The sequence below is a fragment of the Arachis stenosperma genome, chromosome 2 (genome assembly GCF_014773155.1).
Source record: "Arachis stenosperma cultivar V10309 chromosome 2, arast.V10309.gnm1.PFL2, whole genome shotgun sequence".
Lineage (NCBI taxonomy): Eukaryota > Viridiplantae > Streptophyta > Magnoliopsida > Fabales > Fabaceae > Arachis > Arachis stenosperma.
The window spans coordinates 117429975-117454501 of record NC_080378.1 but is presented as its reverse complement, the minus strand read 5'-3'; the positions used below and the strand labels follow the sequence as shown (position 1 = coordinate 117454501).

Genomic DNA, 24527 nt, shown 5'->3' with positions numbered 1-24527 from the left:
GATTGCTCCAAGGTATTTAGCAACTTGCTCTTCAGTGACATACTCATCCTCTTCAGAGGAAGAATACTCATCAGAGCTCATGAAAGGCAGTAGCAAGTCCAAGGGAATCTCTATGGTCTCAGTCTGAGCCTCAGATTCCCAAGGTTCCTCATTGGGGAACTCATTAGAGGCCAGTGGACGTCCAGTGAGGCCTTCCTCAGTGGCGTTCACTGCCTCTTCTTCCTCCCAGAATTTGGCCATGTTTATGGCTTTGCACTCTCCTTTTGGATTTTCTTCAGTGTTACTTGGGAGAGTGCTTGGAGGAAGTTCAGTAATTTTCTTGCTCAGCTGACCCACTTGTCCTTCCAAATTCCTAATGGAAGATCTAGTTTCAGTCATGAAACTTTGAGTGGTTTTGATCAGATCAGAGACCATGGTTGCTAAGTCAGAATTATTCTGCTTAGCTCTCTGTCTGTTGCTGAGAAGATGATGGAAAAGGCTTGCCATTGTTAAACCTGTTTCTTCCACCATTGTTATTGAAACCTTGTTGAGGTCTCTCGTGATTCTTCCATGAAAGATTTGGGTGATTTCTCCATGAAGAATTATAGGTGTTACCATAGGGTTCTCCTAGGTAATTTACCTCTTCCATGGAAGGGTTCTCAGGATCATAAGCTTCTTCCTCAGATGAAGCTTCCTTAGTACTGTTTGGTGCATTTTGCATTCCAGACAGACTTGAGAAATCAAATTGACTTGTTGAGTCAATATTTTATTCTGGGCCAAAATGGCATTCAGAGTGTCAATATCAAGAACTCCTTTCTTCTGACTAGTCCCATTGTTCACAGGATTTCTTTCAGAAGTGTACATGAATTGGTTATTTGCAACCATTTCAATCAGTTCTTGAGCTTCAGTAGGCGTCTTCTTCAGATGAAGAGATCCTCCTGCAGAGCTATCCAAGGACATCTTAGATAGTTCAGAGAGACCATCATAGAAATACCTATGATGCTCCATTCAGAAAGCATGTCAGAAGGACATTTTCTGATTAATTGTTTGTATCTTTCCCAAGCTTCATAGAGGGATTCTCCATCCTTTTGTCTAAAGGTTGGACTTCCACTCTAAGCTTACTCCATCTTTGTGGTGGAAAGAATTTTGCCAAGAAGGCATTGACTAGCTTTTCCCATGAGTCCAGGCTTCTTTAGGTTGAGAGTCCAACCATATTCTAGCTCTGTCTCTTACAGCAAAAGGGAATAGCATCAGTCTATAGACTTCAGGGTCAACCCCATTAGTCTTGACTGTGTCACAGATTTGCAAGAATTCAGCTAAAACTGATGAGGATCTTCCATTGGAAGTCCATGGAACTTGCAATTCTGTTGCATTAGAGAAACTAATTGAGGCTTAAGCTCAAAGTTGTTTGCTCCAATGGCAGGGATAGAGATGCTTCTCCCATAAAAATCAGGAGTAGGTGCAGTAAAGTCACCCAGCACCTTCCTTGCATTGTTTGCATTGTTGTGTTTTCTGCTGCCATGTTTTCTTCCTTGAAGAATTCGGTCAGGTCCTCTAAAGAGTTGTGCTTGGCTTCTCTTAGCTTTCTCTCAAAGTCCTTTCAGGTTCAGGATCAGCTTCAACAAGAATGCCTTTGTCCTTGCTCCTGCTCATATGAAAGAAGGGAACAAGAAAATGTGGAATCCTCTATGTCACAGTATAGAGATTCCTTTAAGTGTCAGAGGAAAGAGAATAGAAGAAGAAGGAGAATAAATTCGAACTTTAGTTAGATAAGGTTCGAATTGTGCATTGAGAAGGAGTGGCACTCCATAAATAGAAGGATGTGGGAAGGAGGGAAGTTTATTTTCGAAAATCAAGTGAAAAATTTTGAAATTATTTTGAAAAACATTAATTAATTTTCGAAAATAAAAGTGGAAACGAAATTAAGTGATTTTTGAAAAAGAATTTGAAATTAGAAATTAAAAAGATTTGATTGAAAACTGTTTTGAAAAAGATGTGGTTAAAAAGATTTAATTGAAAAGTTATGAGTTTAAAAAAGATGTGATTGAGAAGATATGATTTGAAAACATTTTTAAAAGATATGATTTGAAAACCATTTGAAAAGATATGATTTTAAAAAAAAAAAAAATGACTTGCCTAACAAGGAAAGATATGATTTGAAACATTCAAACCTTTCTCAACAGAAAAGGTAACAATCTTGTGATGTTCAATCAAATCATTAATTGTTAGTAAGTATCTTTTAAAAAGGAAAGAAATTGATTTTGAAAACATTTGATTGAAAAGATTTGATTTGAAAAAGATTTGATTTTGAAAAACTAAAAAAAAATTTGATTTTGAAAACAAAATCTTCCCCCTGCACCATCCTGGCGTTAAACGCCCAGAATGGTATACATTCTGGCGTTTAACGCCCAAAATGCACCCTTTTTGGGCGTTAAACGCCCAACCAGGTACCCTGGCTGGCGTTTAAACGCCAGTCTGCCTTCTTCACTGGGCATTTTTGAATGCTCAGCTTTTTCTGTATAATTCCTCTGCAGTATGTTTTGAATCTTCAATTCTTTGTATCATTGACTTGAAAGGACACAAATTAAAAATATTTTTGGATTTTTGATAATCAAAATGCAAAAGGAATCAATTAACAATGCATGCAAGACACCAAACTTAGCAGTTTGTGTACTACTGACACTAACAACATGAAAATGCATATGAGACACACAAAATACTTCAAGTCAATAGAATTCAAAGATCAAAACAAAGAAATATATGCATGGATTCGAAAATTATAACAAAAACATGCATTTGACACCAAACTTAGGATGAGACACTAAACTTATGCAAGAAACATTTAAATATTTTTGGTCTTTTTATGATTTTGTAAATTTTTTTTGTGTTTTTCGAAAATTAAGTGGAAAAAGGTATCAAAATTCTTAATGAGAATTTCAGGAATCAGTGCAGTGCTAGTCTAAGACTCCGGTCCAGGAATTAGACATGGCTTCACAGCCAGCCAAGCTTTCAAAGAAAGCTTCGGTCCAAAACACTAGACATGACCAAAGGTCAGCCAAATCTTTAGCAGATCACTGCTCCAAGAGCAAAATTGATGAGAGTCAACAAGCTCTTGTGGTGATAAGTTGAAACCTCGGTCCAATCAGATTAGACATGGCTTCTCAGCCAGCCAGATTTCAACAAATCATCATGAAACTCTAGAATTCACCTTCAAGAATTTCGAAAAAAATAACACCTATCTAAGCAGCAAGATGAACCGTCAGTTGTCCAGCCTAAACAATCCCGGGCAATAACACCAAAACTTGATGTTGTTGCCGGATCTTGGCACTGATGTTACCAAAAGCTTGCTCAAAACTTGAACAATCCCCGGCAACGGCGCCAAAAAACTTGGTCGGCGAAATTGTGAACTATACTTTTTCACAACTCTCATAATCCCTGGTAATGGCTCCAAAAACTTGGTGCGCTCAATACCATGGCATTACACAACTTCGCACAACTAACCAGCAAGTGCACTGGGTCGTCCAAGTAATAAACCTTACGTGAGTAAGGGTCGATCCCACGGAGATTGTTAGTATTGAAGCAAGCTATGGTCATCTTGTAAATCTTAGTCAGGCAAACTCAAATGTATATGATGATGATGAACGAAAATAACATAAAAGATAAAGATAGATACTTATGTATATCATTTGGTGTAAGAGCTTCAGACAAGTGTATGAAGATGCCTTCCCTTCCGTCTCTCTGCTTTCCTACAGCCTTCATCCAATCCTTCTTACTCCTTTCCATGGCAAGCTCGTGTAGGGTCTCACTGTTGTCAGCAGCTACTCCCATCCTCTCAGTGAAAGCGATTGCATATGTCCTGTCACGGCATAGCGGAATTCATCTGTCGGTTCTCAATCAGGCGCGGAATAGAATCCAGTGATTCTTTTGCGTTATCACTAACGCCCCCGCCCTCAGGGTTTGAAGTACGTCACAGTCATTCAGTCATTGAATCCTACTCAGAACACCACAGACAAGGTTAGACCTTCCGGATTCTCTTGAATGCTGCCATCAGGTCCTGCCTATACCACGAAGACTCCGAAGATCCAAGAGATATTCACTAAGCCTCGAATGCTTGTAGAACAAGAATGGTTGTCAGTCACCTTGTTCATAGGTGAGAGTGGTGATGGGCGTCAATCATCACCATCATCATGTTGAAGAACAAGTGATATCTTGGTAAAAGAACAAGCGGAATTGAATGGAAGAACAATAGTAATTGCATTAATACTCGAGGTACAGCAAGCTCCACACCCTTAATCTATGGTGTAGAAACTCCACGGTTGAAAATACATAAGAACAGGGTCTAGGCATGGCCGAATGGCCAGCCTCCCAAGATCTAAGATAGCATAAAAGTGAAGATAGCTACCAAAGTCTCTCTAAAACTCCTTAATACAATAGTAAAAGGTCCTACTTATAGAAAACTAGTACATAGATGAGTAAATGACATAAAAATCCACTTCCGGGCCCACTTGGTGGTGCTTGGGCTGAGCATCAAGGAAATTCGTGTAGAGACCTTTTCTGGAGTTAAACGCCAGCTCCCATGCCAGTTTGGGCGTTTAACTCCAACTTTTATTCCTGTTCCGGCGTTTAACGCTGGAATTCCTGAGGCCGGATGCTTCGCGGGTTTGGGCCATCAATCTTGGACAAAGTATGGACTATTATATATTGCTGGAAAGCCCTGGATGTCTACTTTCCAACGCCGTTGAGAGCGCGCCAATTGGGCTTCTGTAGCTCCAGAAAATCCACTTCGAGTGCAGAGAGGTCAGAATCCAACAGCATCTGCAGTCCTTTTTGGTCTCTGAATCAGATTTTTGCTCAGGTCCCTCAATTTCAGCCAGAAAATACCTGAAATCACAGAAAAAACACACAAACTCCATAGTAAGTCCAGAAAAGTGAATTTTAAATAAAAACTAATAAAAATGTACTAAAATCTAACTAAAAGATATCAAAAACATACTAAAAACAATGCCAAAAAGTATACAAATTATCCGCTCATCAGCTGTTCATCTTGAGTATAGCTTCACACTTCTCTGGGTTTGCCTCAATTCCTCGGGAAGTCAGCATGAATCCGAGAAATTTCCCCCCTTTTACTCCGAATGCACATTTCTCCGGGTTGAGCCTCATATTGTATGCTCGGATTTGTTGAAAAATTTCTTGTAGGTCGTCGCAGTGTGACCCCTGTTCCGGAGTTTTTGCTACCATATCATCCACATATATTTCTATGTTTCTTCCTATTTGTCGTTGGAAGATTTTGTCCATCAGTCGTTGATACGTTGCTCCTGCATTCTTAAGGCCGAAAGGCATAACTTTATAACAAAAATTTCCATGCTCCGTTATAAAAGCCGTTTTGTTTTGGTCCTCTGGGTGCATAAGGATCTGGTGATATCCAGAGTATGCATCCATGAAACTTAGGCTTTTAAACCCGGAAGCACTATCTACCAGTTTATCAATGCAGGGTAGAGGATAAGCATCTTTAGGACAAGCTTTGTTTAAATTTGTAAAGTCAACGCACATGCGCCATTTACCTGTGTTTTTCCTTACCATTACCACATTTGAGAGCCATGTAGTGAAGCGAAGTTCCTTAATGAAGCCGTCATTGAGGAGTTTCTTAGTTTCTTCAAGAGCGGCTTTTGTTTTCTCTGTTCCGAGGTTCCTTTTCTTCTGGGCGACTGGTTTGTTGGATTTGTTGATGGCGAGCTTGTGGCAAATTATATCTGGATCTATTCCTGGCATGTCTGCTGGTGTCCAGGCGAATAGGTCGGCGTTGTCTCGGAGCACTTTTATGAGTTTGCTTTTTTCTTCTCCTTCTAGTGCTCGTCCCACATAAGTGAACTGCTCGACCCTGGAAGTCAGAGGAACCTTCTGGAGTTCGTCTATCGGCTGAGGTCTTTCCTGGAAGTCTTCTCTAGGGTCTAGTTCAGCAAGGGTTAAGACCTCAGATGTTGATCTTGTCCTCTGGTGGGCCACTATTTGCGTATCAGTTTTCTTTAAGCTGGCGTTGTAACACTGCCGAGCTTGTTGTCGGTCCGAATGTACGGTTGCGATCTTGTTCTGTACCTGAAACTTAACACACAAATGTAATGTAGATACTACCGCTCTAAATTTATTCGGGCGGGTCTTCCGAAAATAATATTATAAGGGCTAGGACAGTCAACTATTAGATATTGAATGTCAATGGTTTTCGTTAGTGGGGGGTCGCCCATGGTCGTTTTTAGCCAAATGTGTCCCTTGATCGGAACTCTTTCTCCGGAGAACCCAACCAGCTCTCCGGTTGATGGTTGCATGGCTTTTTCGGATAGTTGCATTTTTGTAAAGGTGGAAAAGAAAAGTACATCAACACTACTACCTGGGTCTAAGAGGACCTTTCTTACCAATAACTCTCCTGTCTGGACGGATATGACGACTGGGTCGTCGAGGTTCGGGCTTGTTGAGATTAGGTCGTCCTGGCCAAAGGTTATTTCTGGCTCTGTCGTGTTGCGTTTTGTTTGGGGGGGTGCTCCTTCAATTTCTAACATTGCTCGGTAGCTTCTCTTTCGCGCCGAGCTTGTTTCACCCCCCAGCATATCCTCCAGATATGCAGTTTATGACTCCTCTAGGGGGATCTGTTGCTGTCCATCTTTCTTTAGTTGTTGTTCGCTCCTCTGGTTCCCTTTTGGTTTCTTTGCTTTTCCGTCCTTCGACATACTTTTCTAAGAGCCCCTGCCGAGCTAGCCTTTCCAGTAGATCTTTGGCTATCACGCATTCGTCTGTTGTGTGTCCGTACTTCTGATGGAAAGCACAGTGTTTGCTTCTATCCACGAATCATTGGTCTTGATAGCTTCCCGCTCTGGCCGGAGGTTTAACTATTTTGGCGTGGAGGATTTCCTTGATTATGTTCTCCCTTTTTGTGTTGAATTTGGTGTAAGTGTCGAACTTTGGGGTGAGTTTGAAGGGTTTCTTTTGGTCCTTCCTGCTCATCGGCTTGAATGTCCTTTCTTCTTCCTTTCTGGTCGGCGGTCTGTCTGGCTTTTGTGCTTCGCGTAGCTCCTCGATTTCCATTTGACCTGCGGCTCTTTCTCGGAATTCCTCCAATGTTTTGGGTTTAGTGATCGCTATTGTTTCCCTGAACTTCCCTGGTCTGAGTCCGGTTTTAAGTGCATGTAAGTGAACGTTAGGATCTAAGTCCGGAATCTTCATGGTTGCTTCAGCAAATCGGGTTAGGTAGTCTTTGAGGCTTTCGTGTTGTCCTTGTTTTATTGTCCCCAGATAGTCTGATCCATGAACATATATCCTCGAGGCGGCAAAGTAGTCGATGAAGGACCTTGCCAGATCCTCGAAGGACGAGATTGACCCTGCAGATAATTTAGAAAACCACAGTAAAGCAGCACCATCAAGGTAAGTGGGAAAAGAACGACATAGTATAGGTTCATTATTAGTGCCATTAAAGAACATCATAGATTGAAACTTTTTAACATGAGCTCGGGGGTCACCAATCCCCTTGTAAGGCTCTAGGGAGTTAGGTAAAACGAAGTTTTTCGGCATCTTGAAATTTGTGATCTCCTCGGAAAAGGGGTTGTCTAGCGTCAACTTTTCTTTTGGCGGAGTGACGATTAAAGGGTCCGAGTTTCCCTGGGTTGAGCTTTTAGAGCTATTCCCTTCATGTTTTCCGGAACTATTCTGAGTGGAAAGCTCGGTAAGTTTTCGAACCTCTGCTTGGAGTTCGGCCATCTGGGCTAGTAGCTCGGCTTGATTGAGCTGTTGAACTCCGTTATCAGCCATGCTGGGAAGTCAGAAACCCTGCACAAAAGAAAAGAGCAGAGAGCAGTGTAGGAAAAACAGTGGGGTTAGATTAACTCAGGCCCCACGGTGGGCGCCAAGTGTTACGTCCTGTGGGTGCCGAGGTATAGCAGTCCCTCCTGCAGATCACAATGCTCGGTGGAAGGGTGATACTTCGGCTGGGGAGGAACACGGCGGCGAGAGCACCTGCAAAAAGCACTCCGACGCTCAAGTAAGAATATGAGGTGAGTGAGAATATGTTAACTAAATAAGAATGAGTGTGTGTGTAACCTGTCTTCTGTGAAGTTACTTATCTATTTATATAGGCATTGGAAGTGAGTTGGTTAGAGCTTGTTTTGGGATTTTCCGAGTTTGCCGAGAGTATCCCGATGATATTGATTCTAGTCAGTTGAGATTCTGTGTTTTGTTGGAGCTTCCGGATTCTTTGGTGTTAGCTGTTTACTTGATTCTGTTTGGTGAGGTATCGTGGTTATCTGAGTTCTGTTTTGGTGAGATAAGCTCTGCTGACCGAGCTTATAGGCTACGTATCAATTAGTATTGATTGTGGTTATGCTTTAATATTGACTGTGGTTATGCTTTAATTTTGAAGAAGGGTTGGTTCTTGTTATATTTTTCTAAGTGAATTTTACCATGTTAACTAATGGTTGGAGTCTTGGAAATTTGGATATTTTTACATGCTAGTTTACAAGAAGATATCAACGTAATGTAATGTTAACGGCCCAGTTTTCACCCGATTTTTACCCGGTATAATTGTGGCCCGAAAGTGTATTGGTTTCATCGGGTCTAGGGTTGGGTTCGGGTCTAATAAATAAACCCGGTGTATATTTCGGGCCGGGTCTGGATCACATCAAATTCGACTTCACCCGACTCATGTGCAACCCTACTTACAACAGTAAGACAACTCCAAAACCAAAATGTACTCATAGATTTATAAACTCTCTTAAGCTATGATGATGAAATTGAATCATTTAACAAGAAAAGAATTATATGACTAAAACAGAGAAAAAAAGTTCCTTAAATTAAATTAAATTTGTGGCAATATTGATCTAAACTGAAAACAAACCCAAAAAAGAAAAAAAATTGAAGAAAGGGAGTAGGAAGTGTAGCAGATCAAGGTTGTTGCTGAGCATCAATGTAGCCAGCATCAACAAGAACCTTCTCCTTCTTAGCCAACTCAACATCCTGATCGACCATCATCTTGACGAGCTGCTCAAAGCCCACCTTGGGCTTCCACCCAAGCACCTTCTTGGCCTTTGTAGCATCACCCTTGAGGTTATTCACCTCAGCGGGCCTAAAATACCTCTTGTCAATAGCAACATGGTCCCTCCAATTCAGGCCTACATAACCGAACGCCACCTCCAGGAACTCTTCGACGGTGTGAGACTCCTCCGTGGCCACCACATAGTCGTCGGGCTTCTCCTGCTGCAGCATCAGCCACATAGCCTCCACGTAATCCCCGGCGAAACCCCAATCCCTAGAAGCCTGAAGATTCCCCAAGAAGAGCTTTCTCTGAAGCCCGATCTTGATCCGGCCCACGGCCCGCGTGATCTTGCGCGTCACAAAATTCTCACCTCTGCGAGGAGACTCGTGGTTGAAGAGGATGCCGTTGCAGGCGAAGATCCCGTAGGCCTCGCGGTAATTGACGGTGTACCAGTGCGCAGCGCACTTGGATGCAGCGTAAGGGGATCTCGGGTGAAACGGTGTGGTCTCGTCCTGAGGGGGTGGTGTGGACCCGAACATCTCCGAGGATCCCGCCTGGTAATACCGGATGTGCGAGCGCCCGGTGGCGGAGATGTGAGAGCGCACGGCCTCCAGAAGGCGGAGGGCCCCGGTGGCGACGACGTCGGCGGTGTAGTCGGGAATCTCGAAGGAGACGGCGACGTGGGACTGGGCGGCGAGGTTGTAGACCTCGTCAGGGGGGATGGTGTCGAGCCATCGGCGGAGGGAGGAGGCGTCGGAGAGGTCGGCGTAGTGGAGCTTCATGCGTGCCTTGTGGGCGTTGTGTAGGTCCACGTATATGTGCTCGATCCGCTGCATGTTGAAGTTGGAGGAACGGCGGATGAGGCCGTGCACCTCGTAACCCTTCTCCATCAAGAATTCCGTCAGGTAGGAACCGTCCTGACCCGTGATTCCGGTTATCAGAGCCACCTTGCGTTGCGACGGCGGAGTGGCTTCGCCGTTGGCGGCGGATCCGGATCCGCTGGACGACATTGATGGAGGGTGTGTTTGTGAAACACGTTGAAGAGGATAAAAGTGCGTTTCAATGCTTTGAATGCTGTTATTTGATGTTTGGCAACTTTTCTTCTCTAAATACCAGCGTGATTCTGCATCCCAAAATCTCGTTAACTAAAAGTAAGAAATTATAGCTTCTGCGTATACTCAATTTACGCTTAGGTTTGTTGCGAGTTATTATTAGTTTTTTCATAATTTTTTCTAAATAAATACCGAAAATATTAAAACAATTATTCTAATTTTTGTGCACTGTTTACTATTTTAATTTTTAATAATATGTATTATTGTTTTTATTACAAATGATAAATTAAATAAAAAATTAATTATAAATAATAATAAAAATATAACTTGTAAAAAATTAGAATCTAAAATAATAATAAAAATAAGATTATTAAGAGTATTTAAAAAGAATACTAAAATATGTTATTTTATATATTATTTTTAATTTTATAAATAAATATTAATTTTTATTATAATAATAAAAAATTATAATATACTAAAATAGAATATTATAAAAAAATACTATATAAAAAATATTAAAAAAATATAAAAAAATTAAATATATTTAAAAAATGATATTATAATTTAATATTATATTTTTTTAATAATTAATTAATTATTTATTTAGAAGTAATTTTAACTAATATTATCCAAATAATATTTATTTTATCAAAAAAAATTAATTTTAATAAAAATTGCCAAACATAAATCATGTTGGTATAAATTTACTTCTATCCAAAATCAATTCTATAAAATTACTTTTATTCAAACTACAATGTACCCAACGTAAATCCAAATACACACATAGTAGTTGAGGAAAAGGACATTACAAGTAGCAAATTACATTCTTAACATAGGAAAGCTTGCTGAACTCATTGTAAAGCAACTTTTGTTGTTGAAAGAAAAGACCGGAGAGTACAGCCTCTCTTTCCTCTTGTGGAGCTCTTAATCTTCCACCGAGATCAAAGAACTCAAGGAACTGCTTGCCAATATTTCTGAGTTTGCGGATTCTCTTCGGTCCGAGATGCAAGGTTTGAAGCCAGCTCCAGCAATTCTGAAGCAGGGCTCTTGCAAAATGCCCTCTTTTTGTGGTATCAAACACCATAGGAATCACAATAATATCAATACGCAATATCTTGAAGTTGTCTGAGGTTGGAAATAAGTATGCTATATCCAACAAAATACTATCATACATTATTATTATTTACAAGAGAATAAGTTTTCTTAGATGGATGGAAGGAAATCCGTATGTCAAATAATGGTAGGGTGAATATTTTCATATTTTCAAGAATAACCATGCTACGTATACACCAAATATATAGTGGCTGATTTTTAGGGTGTACATAGCATTTTTGTTTCACGAATGTAAAAATATTTCTGTCTTTGGTATAATACTTTAAAAATATTTCAAGAGTGTTACATTTTTTAGAACAATTTTTACCTAACATTCCACAAAAATAGTCTCGGCTATATCAAATTGTTACATTCTACCTACCAAAGGCTCTAGAAGATACATGCCTAAGAAATCTATTCCCAGAAATAAGAAGGAAAAAGAAGCAATTCATCTACCAAGCACCTTTGAATAACCTAATAATAGCAATGACATTTGCATGACAGAACTAACATTTTTTTGTCGACTTTTTAGGATGATGGATCCAATAGTTCTATTCTATGGGAAAGGACAGCTAACAGGTTCCTTGGTAGATCCAAATGGGGTATTTGATGTGGTAAGTGAAATTATTTAATAGAATTCTTTACTTGGAAAGAAAAAAACAGAAAAATTTAATTCCTAAACTCATAGGTTTTCTAATAACTCTTAAACTAACAATGACTAATATGCTTTCATAGGTTCCATCTGACATGGTTGTAAATGCAACCTTGGCAGCAATGGCAAGACATGGAATGGATCAAAAGCGAGATATCAATGTGTATCAAATTGCTTCATCTGTAGTGAACCCTTTGGTGTTCCAAGACCTTGCAAGATTGCTCTATGAACATTATAGCTCCTCTCCATGCATTGACTCAAAGGGTAGGCCAATTCATAGTTTACCTTCTTTTCTTGGAGATTTGAGAGTATAGCAACAATTAGAACTACAAGGGGATCTTCATTATTATCCATGCTGTAGTTTGTTACTAAAATAGTTATGAATTGAATCCGTGATTTTGGTTAAATGTGGAAAGCATCAAAATTTGCTTAAACACAAATTAAACCTTATTCTTTGCATATTACTGTATGCAAAGCTAATAATACAACTAAGGACCATTCACATTTGATTTTCTCATCAGTTGTTGGAGGATGGTCCCCATGATGTTAAACATCATACTTATTTGGATTCCGTTTAGAAAATAAAAGTAACTTTTTGGATAAAAAGTAAAAAATAAATATAAAGAGGCTCAATTTACATTGTTGCTGTAGCAAGGACATATATATACGGGTGTTACGGTGGGTAACCGGAGATTAATGGATTGGGTTAGTTTGGCGGGCCCAATCGTTTGAGTGAGGGAGTATCCACGTAGGTTTGCGTTCCAAAGCCCCCGTCCGACTTCCGTCTGAAGAGAAAGGGAGGTGGTACCTGCAAAGACACTCCGATGTCAAAGTCAGTAAAGGGAGCAAAACAGGTTTAGAGTGTATTGGAACTTAGTGATACTTGAGGGGTGTCAGTGTATTTATAATGGTGAACCAATAACCACCGTTGAAGTAGTGCCACCTTTCTAGGGTGATAACCGTCCCTTTATCTTAGGGAGGTTGAGATATGGCTCCTGGAGGTGGTTAGAGAGATTCTAGGGGCAGTTACTCATTTAAATGAGTGCTTATCTGCTAGCTAATCCTCGTCCCCGACTTCTTTAGGGTAAGTCGTGGTAAGAACCGACTTCGTAGGAAGAAGGTCGGTGTAGGGCGAGACTCAATCCTTCGGATTGGGCCTTTCATTTGGACCTGGACCTTATCATTGGGTCAGGGTATGAACAGTGCCCCTACTCGAGCCCAATTTCTTTTAAGATTTGGGTTCGAGTATTCTACTCGGGGTCGTAGCCGATTTGTGAGGGAACCGACGTGTTTGTTCGGAACCGACGTGACTTTCGTGACTTTTGATTTTCACAGTTACGTCTAATCAACGTCGCGTCTGTTAGGGGTTTGCATAGGTATTAATTACCTTGGTAACGGTGCACCCATTAATGACTGCTCCGTTTTTACCATTATGCCCCTAACATGTTTATAAATACTTTCCCTCTCTTTCGTTGTTTCGTTTCTGCGATTTTTCAAATTTTCTTCTCATCTGTTCGTGGAGCATTTTTGTTTGAAGGCTTTCATCTTCCTCTACCTTTTTCCAGGCAAAGGTTGGTTCTTTCTCTCCTTCTCTTTTACTAAGTGCTTCTGTTTGCATGCTTTTTATTGTTTAGAGGGAGAGAAAGTGACGTTGTAGGCTTCTGTTTAATTCCATGCCCCTTAGGAGCTCTCGTTTTTTATTCTTTTTCTTTTTTCCTTTGTAGGTTTTCATCATACCTTAGGAAAGAATGTCTTTTGTAGAAGTTCTTGCTCAATGGGTCGATGTCACGGTCTTAGGAGAGGAACCTTTGGTCGATACCGAATTTATCACCAACCTTCGCACTCATAACCGAATTTGTACTTCTGAGGAGGATGAGCCGAAGTATGAATTGGTGGTTCCGGGTCCGGAAGACTGGGTTTGTTTCGAGAGGGCCACTGAGGTAATCCCTCATTTTTTCTACATGTATAAGAGCATGGTTACCCGTTTGGGTGTTTTTCTTCCATTTTTTGACTTCGAAATTGCTGTCTTACGTCACTGCCAAGTTGCTCCTACCCAACTTCACCCAAACTCTTGGGGTTTTCTGAAAATCTACCAGTTTATCAGCCATGCTTTAGACTTTCTGACTTCCTTGAGGATTTTCTTTTATCTCTTCCACATGACCAAGCCTTTCAGTGGGCAAAATAACAAGCAACAATGGGTGTCTTTCCGAGCTATACAAGGTCGGAGAGTTTTCACCCTTTTTGATGAATCCTTCCATGACTTCAAAAATTACTTTTTCAAAGTTCAAGGCGTAGAGGGTCACCACCCCTTTTTCCTGGATGAGAATTCTTCTCCTCGCTTTCCTCTATACTGGTTGGAGGCTTCCCCCTGTGAGAAATATAGTTTGGATGATCTGGATGAAGTGGAGGCAGCCATTGTGGGGTTCCTCCGAGAAGTGTGGGGGAGGGCCCCATATCTGGATACCAAAAAATTTCTCTAGGGTCGCCGACCTTTGTCCAGACACAACTAGGTAGCTTTTTATTTTTCTACTTTGTTTCCGACTTGCGATTTCTTTAACCGACTTGTCTGACTTTTTTAGCTACTGATTGTTTTTGTAGAGATGGCGAAGAAGAATTCCAGTGAGTCTTACCAGAGAGTCCAGGAGGCCAAGGCAAGGTCCCATGCCAGGGCTGGTGGTGCCAAGGTAACTAGCTCTCCTCTTCCTCCTCCTCCTCCTTCTTCCCGAAACTTGGGGACTCCTTCTCAACCCATTGTTATTTCCTCTTCAGCTTCTTCTCAGCCGCCCCCTCCCCCCCGATCTTCTCCTGAGCCAGAGAAGAAGAAGCGCAAGACTTTAGAGTCTAGCTCTTCTTTTGATGGTGAGGCTAAGGTGGATGCACCTCAGTTTGTCCGGAAATACATCTATCCTCATACTCGTATAGGTATGGATGATGTTTCTGTTCGGAACCACCTCACTATTCTGGCCCAGGAGAGTATCAGGGCGGCGGGAATTTGTACAAAGTTTCTTGATATGTTTGAGAAGACTCCTCTTAGCTCTCTGGGTTCAACCTCGAGGGTTGACGAGCTGGAGGAAAGGCTTCTCATATATCAGAAACATGAGAAGGAGTTAAAGAAGGAGGTCGCTGAGTTGAAGGAGGAGAGGAATGGCCTTCGGGAGAAGGAGAGCAAGTTACAAGCCCAATGCAACATGGAGGAGGGCTTGAGGAAGAAGGCGCAGGAGAGTTATTCGAGCTTGTTCGAGGACCTTGTGGCGGTGAGGAAGGACTTGTTGAATTCTCGGACTGCCTATGCCGAGTTGGAGGACTTTATTGCTGAAGGTGCCGAGGAGGCCTGGAGGATTTTTAAGGAGCAGGTCGGAGTTCTTGCTCCCGACCTTGATCTTTCTCCTTTGGATCCTGACAAAGTCGTCATTGATGGTGCCATAGTTTATCCTCCTGCCTCTCCTAAGCCTGTCACCGATTCCGATCTGAAAACTCGGGGGCAGAGGATAATTGAGTCCCCTCCTCATTCAAAGGATGCTCCGAGTTCCTCAAGGCCTTACGGTTCCTCTTCTCCTTCTCCTATGGATACTTCTCTCCCTGATGGCGCTCCGACTACTCTTCCTGGCTCTGGTGGTGATCCGACTACTCTTCCTGGCTCTGGTGGTGATAATCTCTGAAAATTTTGTTGGCTATATAGGGCCCGGCCTGTGGGTCCCCTCTTTTTTAAACTCTTTTTATGTTTGTGGTGGTGATTTTGTTTGACATTTCTCTTGGCCTTTTGAGGCTGTAAACAAAATGTTTATAAATACCCTTTTTTGGATAAGGGTTTAATTTTAACAAAAAATACCCTTTTTTGGATAAGGGTTTAAGTTACCTTTTGTGTGCATGCTTTTCTAATTTTGATACCTTAGAGAAATTCTTCGACCTTTTTTGAAAACCTATTCTTTGGCTTGTCTGTCCTCCTGAGCCTTTTTGCTTTAAAGACTTAGGACAGTACTTATGCTTTTTAGTAGGTTTTTTGATCTCTTTTTTGCTATTCCTTATACTCAACTTTGTGATTTATTGATTTCCTATGACTTAGGTTATTTTTGCGATGCATTTTCCTTTCTACTCGGATTTTCACTTCGACTTATGAGTCGGTATATTTCCGAGTCTCTTACCATCAACTTTTATAACCTCTTTACCCCGACTTGTACCTCGTCGTTTTATCCTGACAACCATCTAGGTCGGTTCATGGGATGTTCACGCTTTGTCGAGCTTAAGTCGGCGCGTTTCGTAGAAAGAAAAAACAAACGAGAAGGAATTTTATAAGAGATATTGTAAAAGATCTTTATTTATTTGGGAAGGTACTTTGCTGCTACTAAGGGTTTTCAATAATCTATTCCCCCTTAGTCTCTACTATGATGCCTCATTAAAAACCCTTCTTTCAGAAAAAACCCTTTGACTTTTGGAAAAAAGAGTACATCAGGGAGTAGAGTTCGCTTTTAACTATAGTATCTTTTCATGTTACAAGCATGCCACGACCTTGGTAACTCGGTGCCGCTTAGGTCGGTCACCTTATAATAACCTTTTCCTAAGACCTCGCTAACTTTGTAGGGTCCTTTCCAATTGGCGGCGAGCTTTCCTTCCCCCGATTTGTTGACTCCGATGTCGTTTCTGATTAAGACCAAATCGTTTGGGACAAAACTTCTTCGAATGACTTTTTTGTTGTATCTGGTAGTCATCCTCTGTTTCAATGCTGCCTCTCTTATCTGGGCTTGTTCTTGGACTTCGGGGAGCAATTCAAGCTCCTCTTTGTGCCCCTGTATGTTCCTGACTTCATCATGGAGAATCATCCTTGAGCTTTGCTCACTGATTTCTACTGGTATCATAGCTTCTATGCCATAGACAAGTCGAAAGGGTGTTTCCCCAGTAGCAGACTGTGGCGTCGTCCGATAAGCCCACAGCACTTGTGGGAGCTCTTCTGTCCAGGCTCCCTTTGCTTCTTGTAGTCTTTTCTTCAGCCCTGCCAGTATGACTTTGTTGGCTGCCTCGGCTTATCCGTTGGCTTGTGGATGTTCCACCGAGGTGAACTGGTGTTTGATTTTCATACTGGCCACTAGGCTTCTGAAAGTAGAGTCGGTGAACTGGGTTCCATTATCTGTAGTAATGGAATAAGGTATCACATACCTTGTGATGATATTTTTGTAGAGGAACCTCCGACTTCTTTGGGGTGTGATGGTAGCCAGTGGTTCTGCTTCTATCCACTTTGTGAAGTAGTCTATTCCCACGATCAAATATTTGACTTGTCCTGGCGCCTGAGGAAAAGGACCTAGCAAATCCATTCCCCATTTTGCGAAGGGCCATGGAGAAGTTATACTGATGAGCTCCTCGGGGGGAGCTACGTGGAAATTTGCATGCATCTGGCATGGCTGGCACTTTTTCACAAACTCTGTGGCATCTTTTTGCAAGGTCGGCCAGTAGAATCTAGCTCGGATGACCTTTCTGGCTAGCGACCTGGCTCCGAGATGATTTCCGCAGATCCCATTGTGAACCTTCTCTAGTACTTCAATGGTCCTTGAGGTCGGTACACACTTCAACAATGGTATTGATATTCCCCTTTTATAAAGGATATTTTTCACCAGAGTGTAATATTGTGCTTCCCTCCGGATTTTCTTGGCCTCCTTTTCCTCCTTGGGGAGGATGTCGAATTTTAGGTATTCGACCAAAGGATTCATCCATTCGAGGTTTAGCCCAGATACCTCAAGGTCATCTTTTTTGCCCTCTGCTTTTACTACAGAGGGCTCTTGGAGAGTTTCCTGGATCATACTTCTATTATTCCCTCCTGGTTTGGTACTTGCTAACTTGGAGAGGGCGTCTGCTCTGCTATTGAGGTCCCGAGTTATATGCTTAACCTCGGTTTCCGCAAAGTGCCCGAGGTACTCCAGAGTTTTTTCCAGGTATCTCTTCATGTTTGGGTCTTTGGCCTGATACTCTCTGTTCATACCCTGGGTCAAGCTGTCCGACCCGGGATGTTTAGCGACAAGCCGACCGACCTCTTCAGGTCAGACTATCCGACCTCTTCTTAAAGAGCTCGGACAATATCCGACCTCTTCTTAAAGAGCTCGAACAATATCCGACCTCTTCTTAAAGAGCTCGGCCAATATCCGACCTCTTCTCAAAGAGCTCGGCCAAAACGCCACAGAGGCCCAAGAAGGCCCAAACGAAGGAACACAGCCCAATCCAAAGGCAGCCCAAGCCTACAGAAAGATAAAGGCGGTTCCGTTGAAGATACGCTGACCTCAGCTCAAAGATAAGATAAGATAACTAACTTATCTTATCCAACAAGGTCACATCTCACCATTATAAATACACTGGAGTACCCAGGTATAACTTATACTCTGATTATACTCAATACCTGTTTAATACCCATGCTAACTTAAGCATCGGAGTCTCTTGCAGGTACCCCCCACCCTCCGGTGACGAAAGATCAGAGGCACGTCCAGTCCAGCAAGTCGGACTCACCAGCTCCGGCCACTACTCACCAGCTGGACACATCGGTTCCGACCCACAAAGACGATCTCATCCGAGATCGACTTACAAGTTTCAGGTAACCCTCGGAACATTGGCGCCGTTGCCGGGGAACCTGGAAGTCATCCCATCACTATGGCGGACAACCATGACAACGACCACGATTCGGATCTAGAAGATAGAATGCCGCACAAGAATGCGGACACTACACCAAAAGATACTCCGCAACCTAACAAAAACAACGATTCACCAACTGTGGGATCCATGAAGGCACTTCAAGATCGCTTAAAGCAACTCGAAAAAGAGGCGGAGCATCAACAAGAAGCTGAGAGGATCTACAAAGAGAGGTAAGGCGACGTCGAGAGCTAGAGGACAAGCTCCTAAAGCTTGAGGCTGATCTCAAAGCCAAAACCATTCAACCCAGTCACGATGACGACTCCCACAAGGACAAAGATCCCTTCACCAAGGAGATCATGGAAGCTAAAGTCCCAAAGGACTTCAAAGCTCCCGACATGATTCCGTACGACGGCACCTCTGATCCAAGCCATCATCTTAGCAATTTCAGAAGCAGGATGTATCTCACGGAGGCCTCAGATGCAATCTGTTATTCTCCATTCAGAAGGACAAAGCCAAGCACGCCCCAAGTCTATTAGGAATCAAGCAAGGAGATTGGAAAAGTCTCCGCAGCTACATGGAAAGATTCAACAAAGCATGCCTTGACATACAAAGTCTTCCAACAGAAGCGGCCATCATAGGACTCATCAATGGCCTAAGAGAAGGACCTTTCAGCCACTCAATATCCAAGAAGCACCCAACATCTCTGAACGAGATACAGGAACGGGCAGAGAAATACATCAACATGGAGGAAAACTCTCGACTAGGAGAGACCTCAAAAACCGAATTCTCCTAACCCACCACGGGAAAAGGATAAAGAGTCCAAGAAAAGAGAAGATCAACCCGGTAAGAAGCCTAAAAAATACCACAATTACACCCCTCTTCGGGTGTCTCTCGTAGATGTTTACCGAGAAATATGCTACACAGAAAAGATCCCACCACCTCGCCCAATCAAAAGCAAAAAGGAGAAAGAGGTCGGACGAGTTGAAGGTCCACCTCACAACAAAGAGGTCGGACGAGTTGAAGGTCCACCTCACACCGAAGAGGTCGGATAAGTTGAAAGTCCACCTCACACCAAAGAGGTCGGGCGAGTTAAGGTCCACCTCACACCAAAGAGGTCGGACAAGTTGAAGGTCCACCTCACACCGAAGATGTTGGGCGAGTTTAAGGTCCACCTCACACTAAAGAGGTCGGACAAGTTGAAGGTCCACCTCACACTAAAGAGGTCGGGCGAGTTAAGGTCCACCTCACACCAAGGAGGTCGGACAAGTTGAAGGTCCACCTCACACCGAAGATGTCGGGCGAGTTTAAGGTCCACCTCACACCAAAGAGGTCGGACAAGTTGAAGGTCCACCTCACACCGAAGATGTCGGGCGAGTTTAAGGTCCACCTCACACCAAAGAGGTCGGACAAGTTGAAGGTCCACCTCACACCGAAGATATCGGACGGATTGAAGGTCCACCGCACACCAAAGAGGTTGGACGAGTTGAAGGTCCACCTCACACCAAAGAGGTCGGACGAGTTAAACATCTACCTCACACCAAAGAGATCGGACGAGTTGAACGTCCACCTCACACCAAAGAGGTCGGACGAGTTGAAAAAGACAACGGAGTACGAACAAGCCTTCCGAGATTTCAAAATTCTTGGGGCAACCACCCATTCTTTCCAGACCACGAGAAAGTGAAGAACTCATTACACCTCGCAGTGGGAAGTCAGGCAATAGCCTCAGCACTAGTCAGAGAAGATGAAAGTGGGCAACAACCCGTCTACTTCATCAGCAAAGCTCTACAAGGGACCGAACTAAACCATCAACAGATAGAAAAAGTTTGCCTACACCCTCATACTCACCTCTCGATGACTCCACCCATACTTTCAAGCTCACACTATCAGAGTTCGGACTAACCAGCCCATAAAAGGCATCCTACAGAAAACAAACTTAGCTGGAAGAATCCTACAGAGGATAGCTCAGATAATTTGGGGGACCCTGGACAAAACCAGAGAACATCTCGGACAATTCGGGGGACCCTGGACAAAAATAGAAAACAGCTCGGACAACTCGGGAACATAAAGTCCGACACATACCTCAGAAGCAGAACGCCCGAGCTGATGCACTTTCAAAACCAGTCAGCACCAACAGCTCGGACAATTCGGGGATATGAGGTCCGACACATACCTCGGGAGCAGAATGCCCGAGCTGATGCATTTTCTAGCCAACACCAAACCAGGGGGCAATAACAGAAGCCTCATCCAGGCTACATTACAAGACCACAACAAGTCAATCTTGAAGGCGGTATAAGGGATGTACTCAGGGTCATCCAGCCAATCAGGAATGCCGTCTGGGATCTTAGTATATATCTCAAAGACATAGGTCAACTATGGGGTTACTACCAAACAACTCGGGCAAATAAGGAAACAACTCGGACAATAACAGCAAAACATCAAGTGACAGACGTGGCAGTAAAAGGGAAACCCCAGGATTCACACAAAAGTCCAGGGGCACCCTTTGGAGGCAACAACAGAGTAAAAACCCAAATACAAAGTCAAAGCTTTACATCAAAAAGTATGCCAACTTCCACATTGTCCCACCAGAGGAGCTCATTAGTGCAACATCACCTTGGCCATTCGCAAAGAGGGGACTCGACCTCCTCGGACTATTTCCCCAAGGATCGGGACAAGTCAAGTTCCTCATTGTAGAGGTGGATTACTTCACAAAATGGATTGAGGCAGAGCCCCTTGCTAATGCCACTGCTCAAAGAAATCAGAAATTCTTGTACAGAAACATTATTAAAAGCACCAATTCACATCCGTAGAACACCCACAAGATAGTGGACAAGCAGAAGCTGCCAACAAAGTCATACTAGCTGGGTTAAAACGACACAAAGGGAGCTTGGGCTGAAGAGCTCCCACAAGTCCTATGGGCATATCGGACAACTCCACACTTCACCACGGGGGAATCACCCTTCCGATTGATTTACGGAATGGAGGCAATGATCCCAGTAGAGATCGAAAAAGGATCCCCCAGAATGATCTTCTACAATGAAGAGGTCAACTCCCAAATCCAAAGGAAAGAACTCGACCTACTTCCAAGAGTCCGAGAGAGAGCTCCGATCAAGGAAGAGGCGTTAAAACGTCGAATGGCCTCAAGATACAATCAGAAGGTAGTACAGCAAAGCTTTGCCAACAACAATCTCATCCTAATCCAAAATGATATCGGAACAACTCGACTTGGAGAAGGAAAGCTAGCATCCAACTGGAAAGGACCATACCAAGTTGTTTAGAAGAACTGGGGAAAGGTTGCTACAGACTGTCCGAACTCGAAGGGAAAGAGCTACCAAGGTCATGGCATGCCTGCAATCTAAAAAGGGCGCCAGGCCGAGATCCAAAAAGATTGCCCGACCTAGAAAGATAAGTACTAACATGTACACACTCTTATTTTTATATTATTGTTTAAAAGATTGCAGATTCCCTAAAAAGTTTCCTACCAAGACACCCGACTACGGCAGGTCGGCAAGGTGAAACACCAAAATCACCACCCGATCACGACAAATTCGGCAAGATGAAAACCAAACTCATCGTCTGATTACAAAGCGACAAGTCGGCAAGGTGAAAACCAACTTCACCGCCCGACCACGATGAAAACTGAATTCATCATTTGATTTCGACAAAGTGAAAACAAAATTCACTGCTATACCAAGACGCATTAATCTGAAGTATTCATCGTCCGATTATAAAGCGACAGGTCAGCAGAAAGTGAAAAACAATTTCACTGCACGACCACGATAAAGACAAACCGTCCAATAAAGGTGAAAACGCGATTCACCCAAAGGACGATCTAAAGATGTCAACCACTTTCTACAAATCGGCAAAGATGAACACAGTATAATGTAAGAAGTTATCGAAAGTGATCCAAAAAAGAACCTGACGAGGTCTTACGGATTGCTAAAATAATAACTTAAAGACTGGCCGACACTAAAAAGTCGGACCAAGTCAACCCAAGTTATCAGCAAATCCCTGGAAAGAGGTCTGGCTAACCCTATAAAAGAGGAATTGCTATAACTTAGAAGAGATCGATCTAACGAAGTCGGTCTCCTACAAAACAAGTTATAAAAGTAATCCCTAAAAGAGACCTGACAAAGGTCCAAGAAAGAGGATTACAAAAATAACTTAGAAGAGGACGACATAAAGAAGTCGGCCTCCTACAAGCAAGTTATAAAAGTAATCCCTGAAAGAGACCTGACAAAGGTCCAAGAAAGAGGATTACAAAAATAACTTAGAAGCGACCGACATGAAGAAGTCAGCCCAAAGACGGTTAAAGCTACAGCTTGGACCGACAAGAAGAAGTCGGACCAACAAAAGCTACTACTTGGACCGACAAGAAGAAGTCGGACCAACGAAAGCTACTGCTTGGACCGACAAGAAGAAGTCGGACCAACGAAAGCCACAGCTTGGACCGACAAGAAGTCGGACCAACGAAAGCTACAGCTCGTCGACACGAGAAATCGGACCAACGAAAAGCGTGCGCTAAAAGGGACATAGCTTTGCCCAAAAAGCCACGGTTCCACGACAAGGCTATCGAAATTGTTCAGACCAACTAAAAAGGTTCTACCAAAGAACACTAAAAAGTTGTCGGACAAGTTAGCCCCAAAGGACCACCTCGACCAAGTAGAAAGTGGACAAAACAAAAAGAGGTTGGACAGCAAAAGTACCAACATTCTACAGACATCTCACAAAGGCCAAGGAAAGGTCAAAAGACCAAAGCCAGAAGTGCTTCGCTGAACAGTACGAAGTCTTGAAAAAAGACACTACTTAAAAAAGCAAAAAGCACGGCCTCAAAGACGGCGCTAAAAAGTCATCCAAACAAACTATAAAAATTTGTTGGATTATGACTAAAAAGCCCGAGTAGTAAAGACAAACAAATTGGAAGAAGGCTGAAAAGACCTCTCAACAAAAAAGGGACAATACCAAACTCGCACAAGGAGAAACTACTTAAGATCAACCAAAGTCAGAATGCTTGAGCACGACTTCCAAAGAGATCGAAGCTCTGAAAAGCACAATCTCACGGAAAGATCGAACTCAAGCAGAGGCACTGTTCATACCCTGGGTCAAGCTGTCCGACCCGGGATGTTTAGCGACAAGCCGACCGACCTCTTCAGGTCAGACTATCCGACCTCTTCTTAAAGAGCTCGGACAATATCCGACCTCTTCTTAAAGAGCTCGGACAATATCCGACCTCTTCTTAAAGAGCTCGGCCAATATCCGACCTCTTCTCAAAGAGCTCGGCCAAAACGCCACAGAGGCCCAAGAAGGCCCAAACGAAGGAACACAGCGCAATCCAAAGGCAGCCCAAGCCTACAGAAAGATAAAGGCGGTTCCGTTGAAGATACGCTGACCTCAGCTCAAAGATAAGATAAGATAACTAACTTATCTTATCCAACAAGGTCACATCTCACCATTATAAATACACTGGAGCACCCAGGTATAACTCATACTCTGATTATACTCAATACCTGTTTAATACCCTTGCTAACTTAAGCATCGGAGTCTCTTGTAGGTACCCCCCACCCTCCGGTGACGAAAGATCAGAGGCACGTCCAGTCCAGCAAGTCGGACTCACCAGCTCCGGCCACTACTCACCAGCCGGACACATCGGTTCCGACCCACAAAGACGATCTCATCCGAGATCGACTTACAAGTTTCAGGTAACCCTCGGAACACTCTCCATTTATCTAGGAGGTCACCACTTGAGAGTCACTGTATATCATCACTTTTGTTGCACCGACTTCTTCTGCCAGCTTCAATCCTGCAATCAGGGCTTCATATTCTGCCTGATTATTGGAAGCTGGGAATTCGAATTTGAGGGATACCTCTATTTGAGTTTCCCTTTTATCCACCAGTATTATGCCTGCCCCGCTTCCTGTTTTATTTGAGGATCCATCTACATAGAGTTCCCATGTAGTTGGCTTTTCCTCTTGGTCTCCTGCGTATTCAGCTATGAAGTCGGTGAGGCATTGGGCTTTGATTGCTGTCCGAGTTTCATACTTCAAGTTGAACTCGGAGAGCTCTATTGCCCATTGAACCATTCTCCCCGCAACATCCGTCTTCTGGAGGATTTGCTTCATGGGTTGGTTCGTTC

At 42.9% G+C, this 24527-nt stretch overlaps 2 protein-coding genes and 1 non-coding gene across 3 annotated transcripts; 1 reads left to right on the top strand and 2 right to left on the bottom strand.

Moving 5' to 3' along the window:
- The first annotated feature begins 992 nt into the window (after positions 1-992).
- Positions 993-1099, top strand: LOC130964944 (small nucleolar RNA R71). Its single transcript, XR_009081007.1, has one exon. It is a non-coding gene; the product is annotated as a small nucleolar RNA R71 (small nucleolar RNA).
- A 5717-nt stretch (positions 1100-6816) lies between these two features.
- Positions 6817-7773, bottom strand: LOC130963556 (uncharacterized). The gene has a single exon (XM_057889659.1). The coding sequence runs from the start codon at positions 7771-7773 to the stop codon at positions 6817-6819; it is 957 nt and encodes a 318-aa protein (XP_057745642.1).
- A 1119-nt stretch (positions 7774-8892) lies between these two features.
- Positions 8893-10002, bottom strand: LOC130963555 (GDP-mannose 4,6 dehydratase 1-like). Its single transcript, XM_057889658.1, has one exon. The coding sequence runs from the start codon at positions 10000-10002 to the stop codon at positions 8902-8904; it is 1101 nt and encodes a 366-aa protein (XP_057745641.1). The 3' UTR covers positions 8893-8901.
- Positions 10003-24527: the final 14525 nt, after the last annotated feature.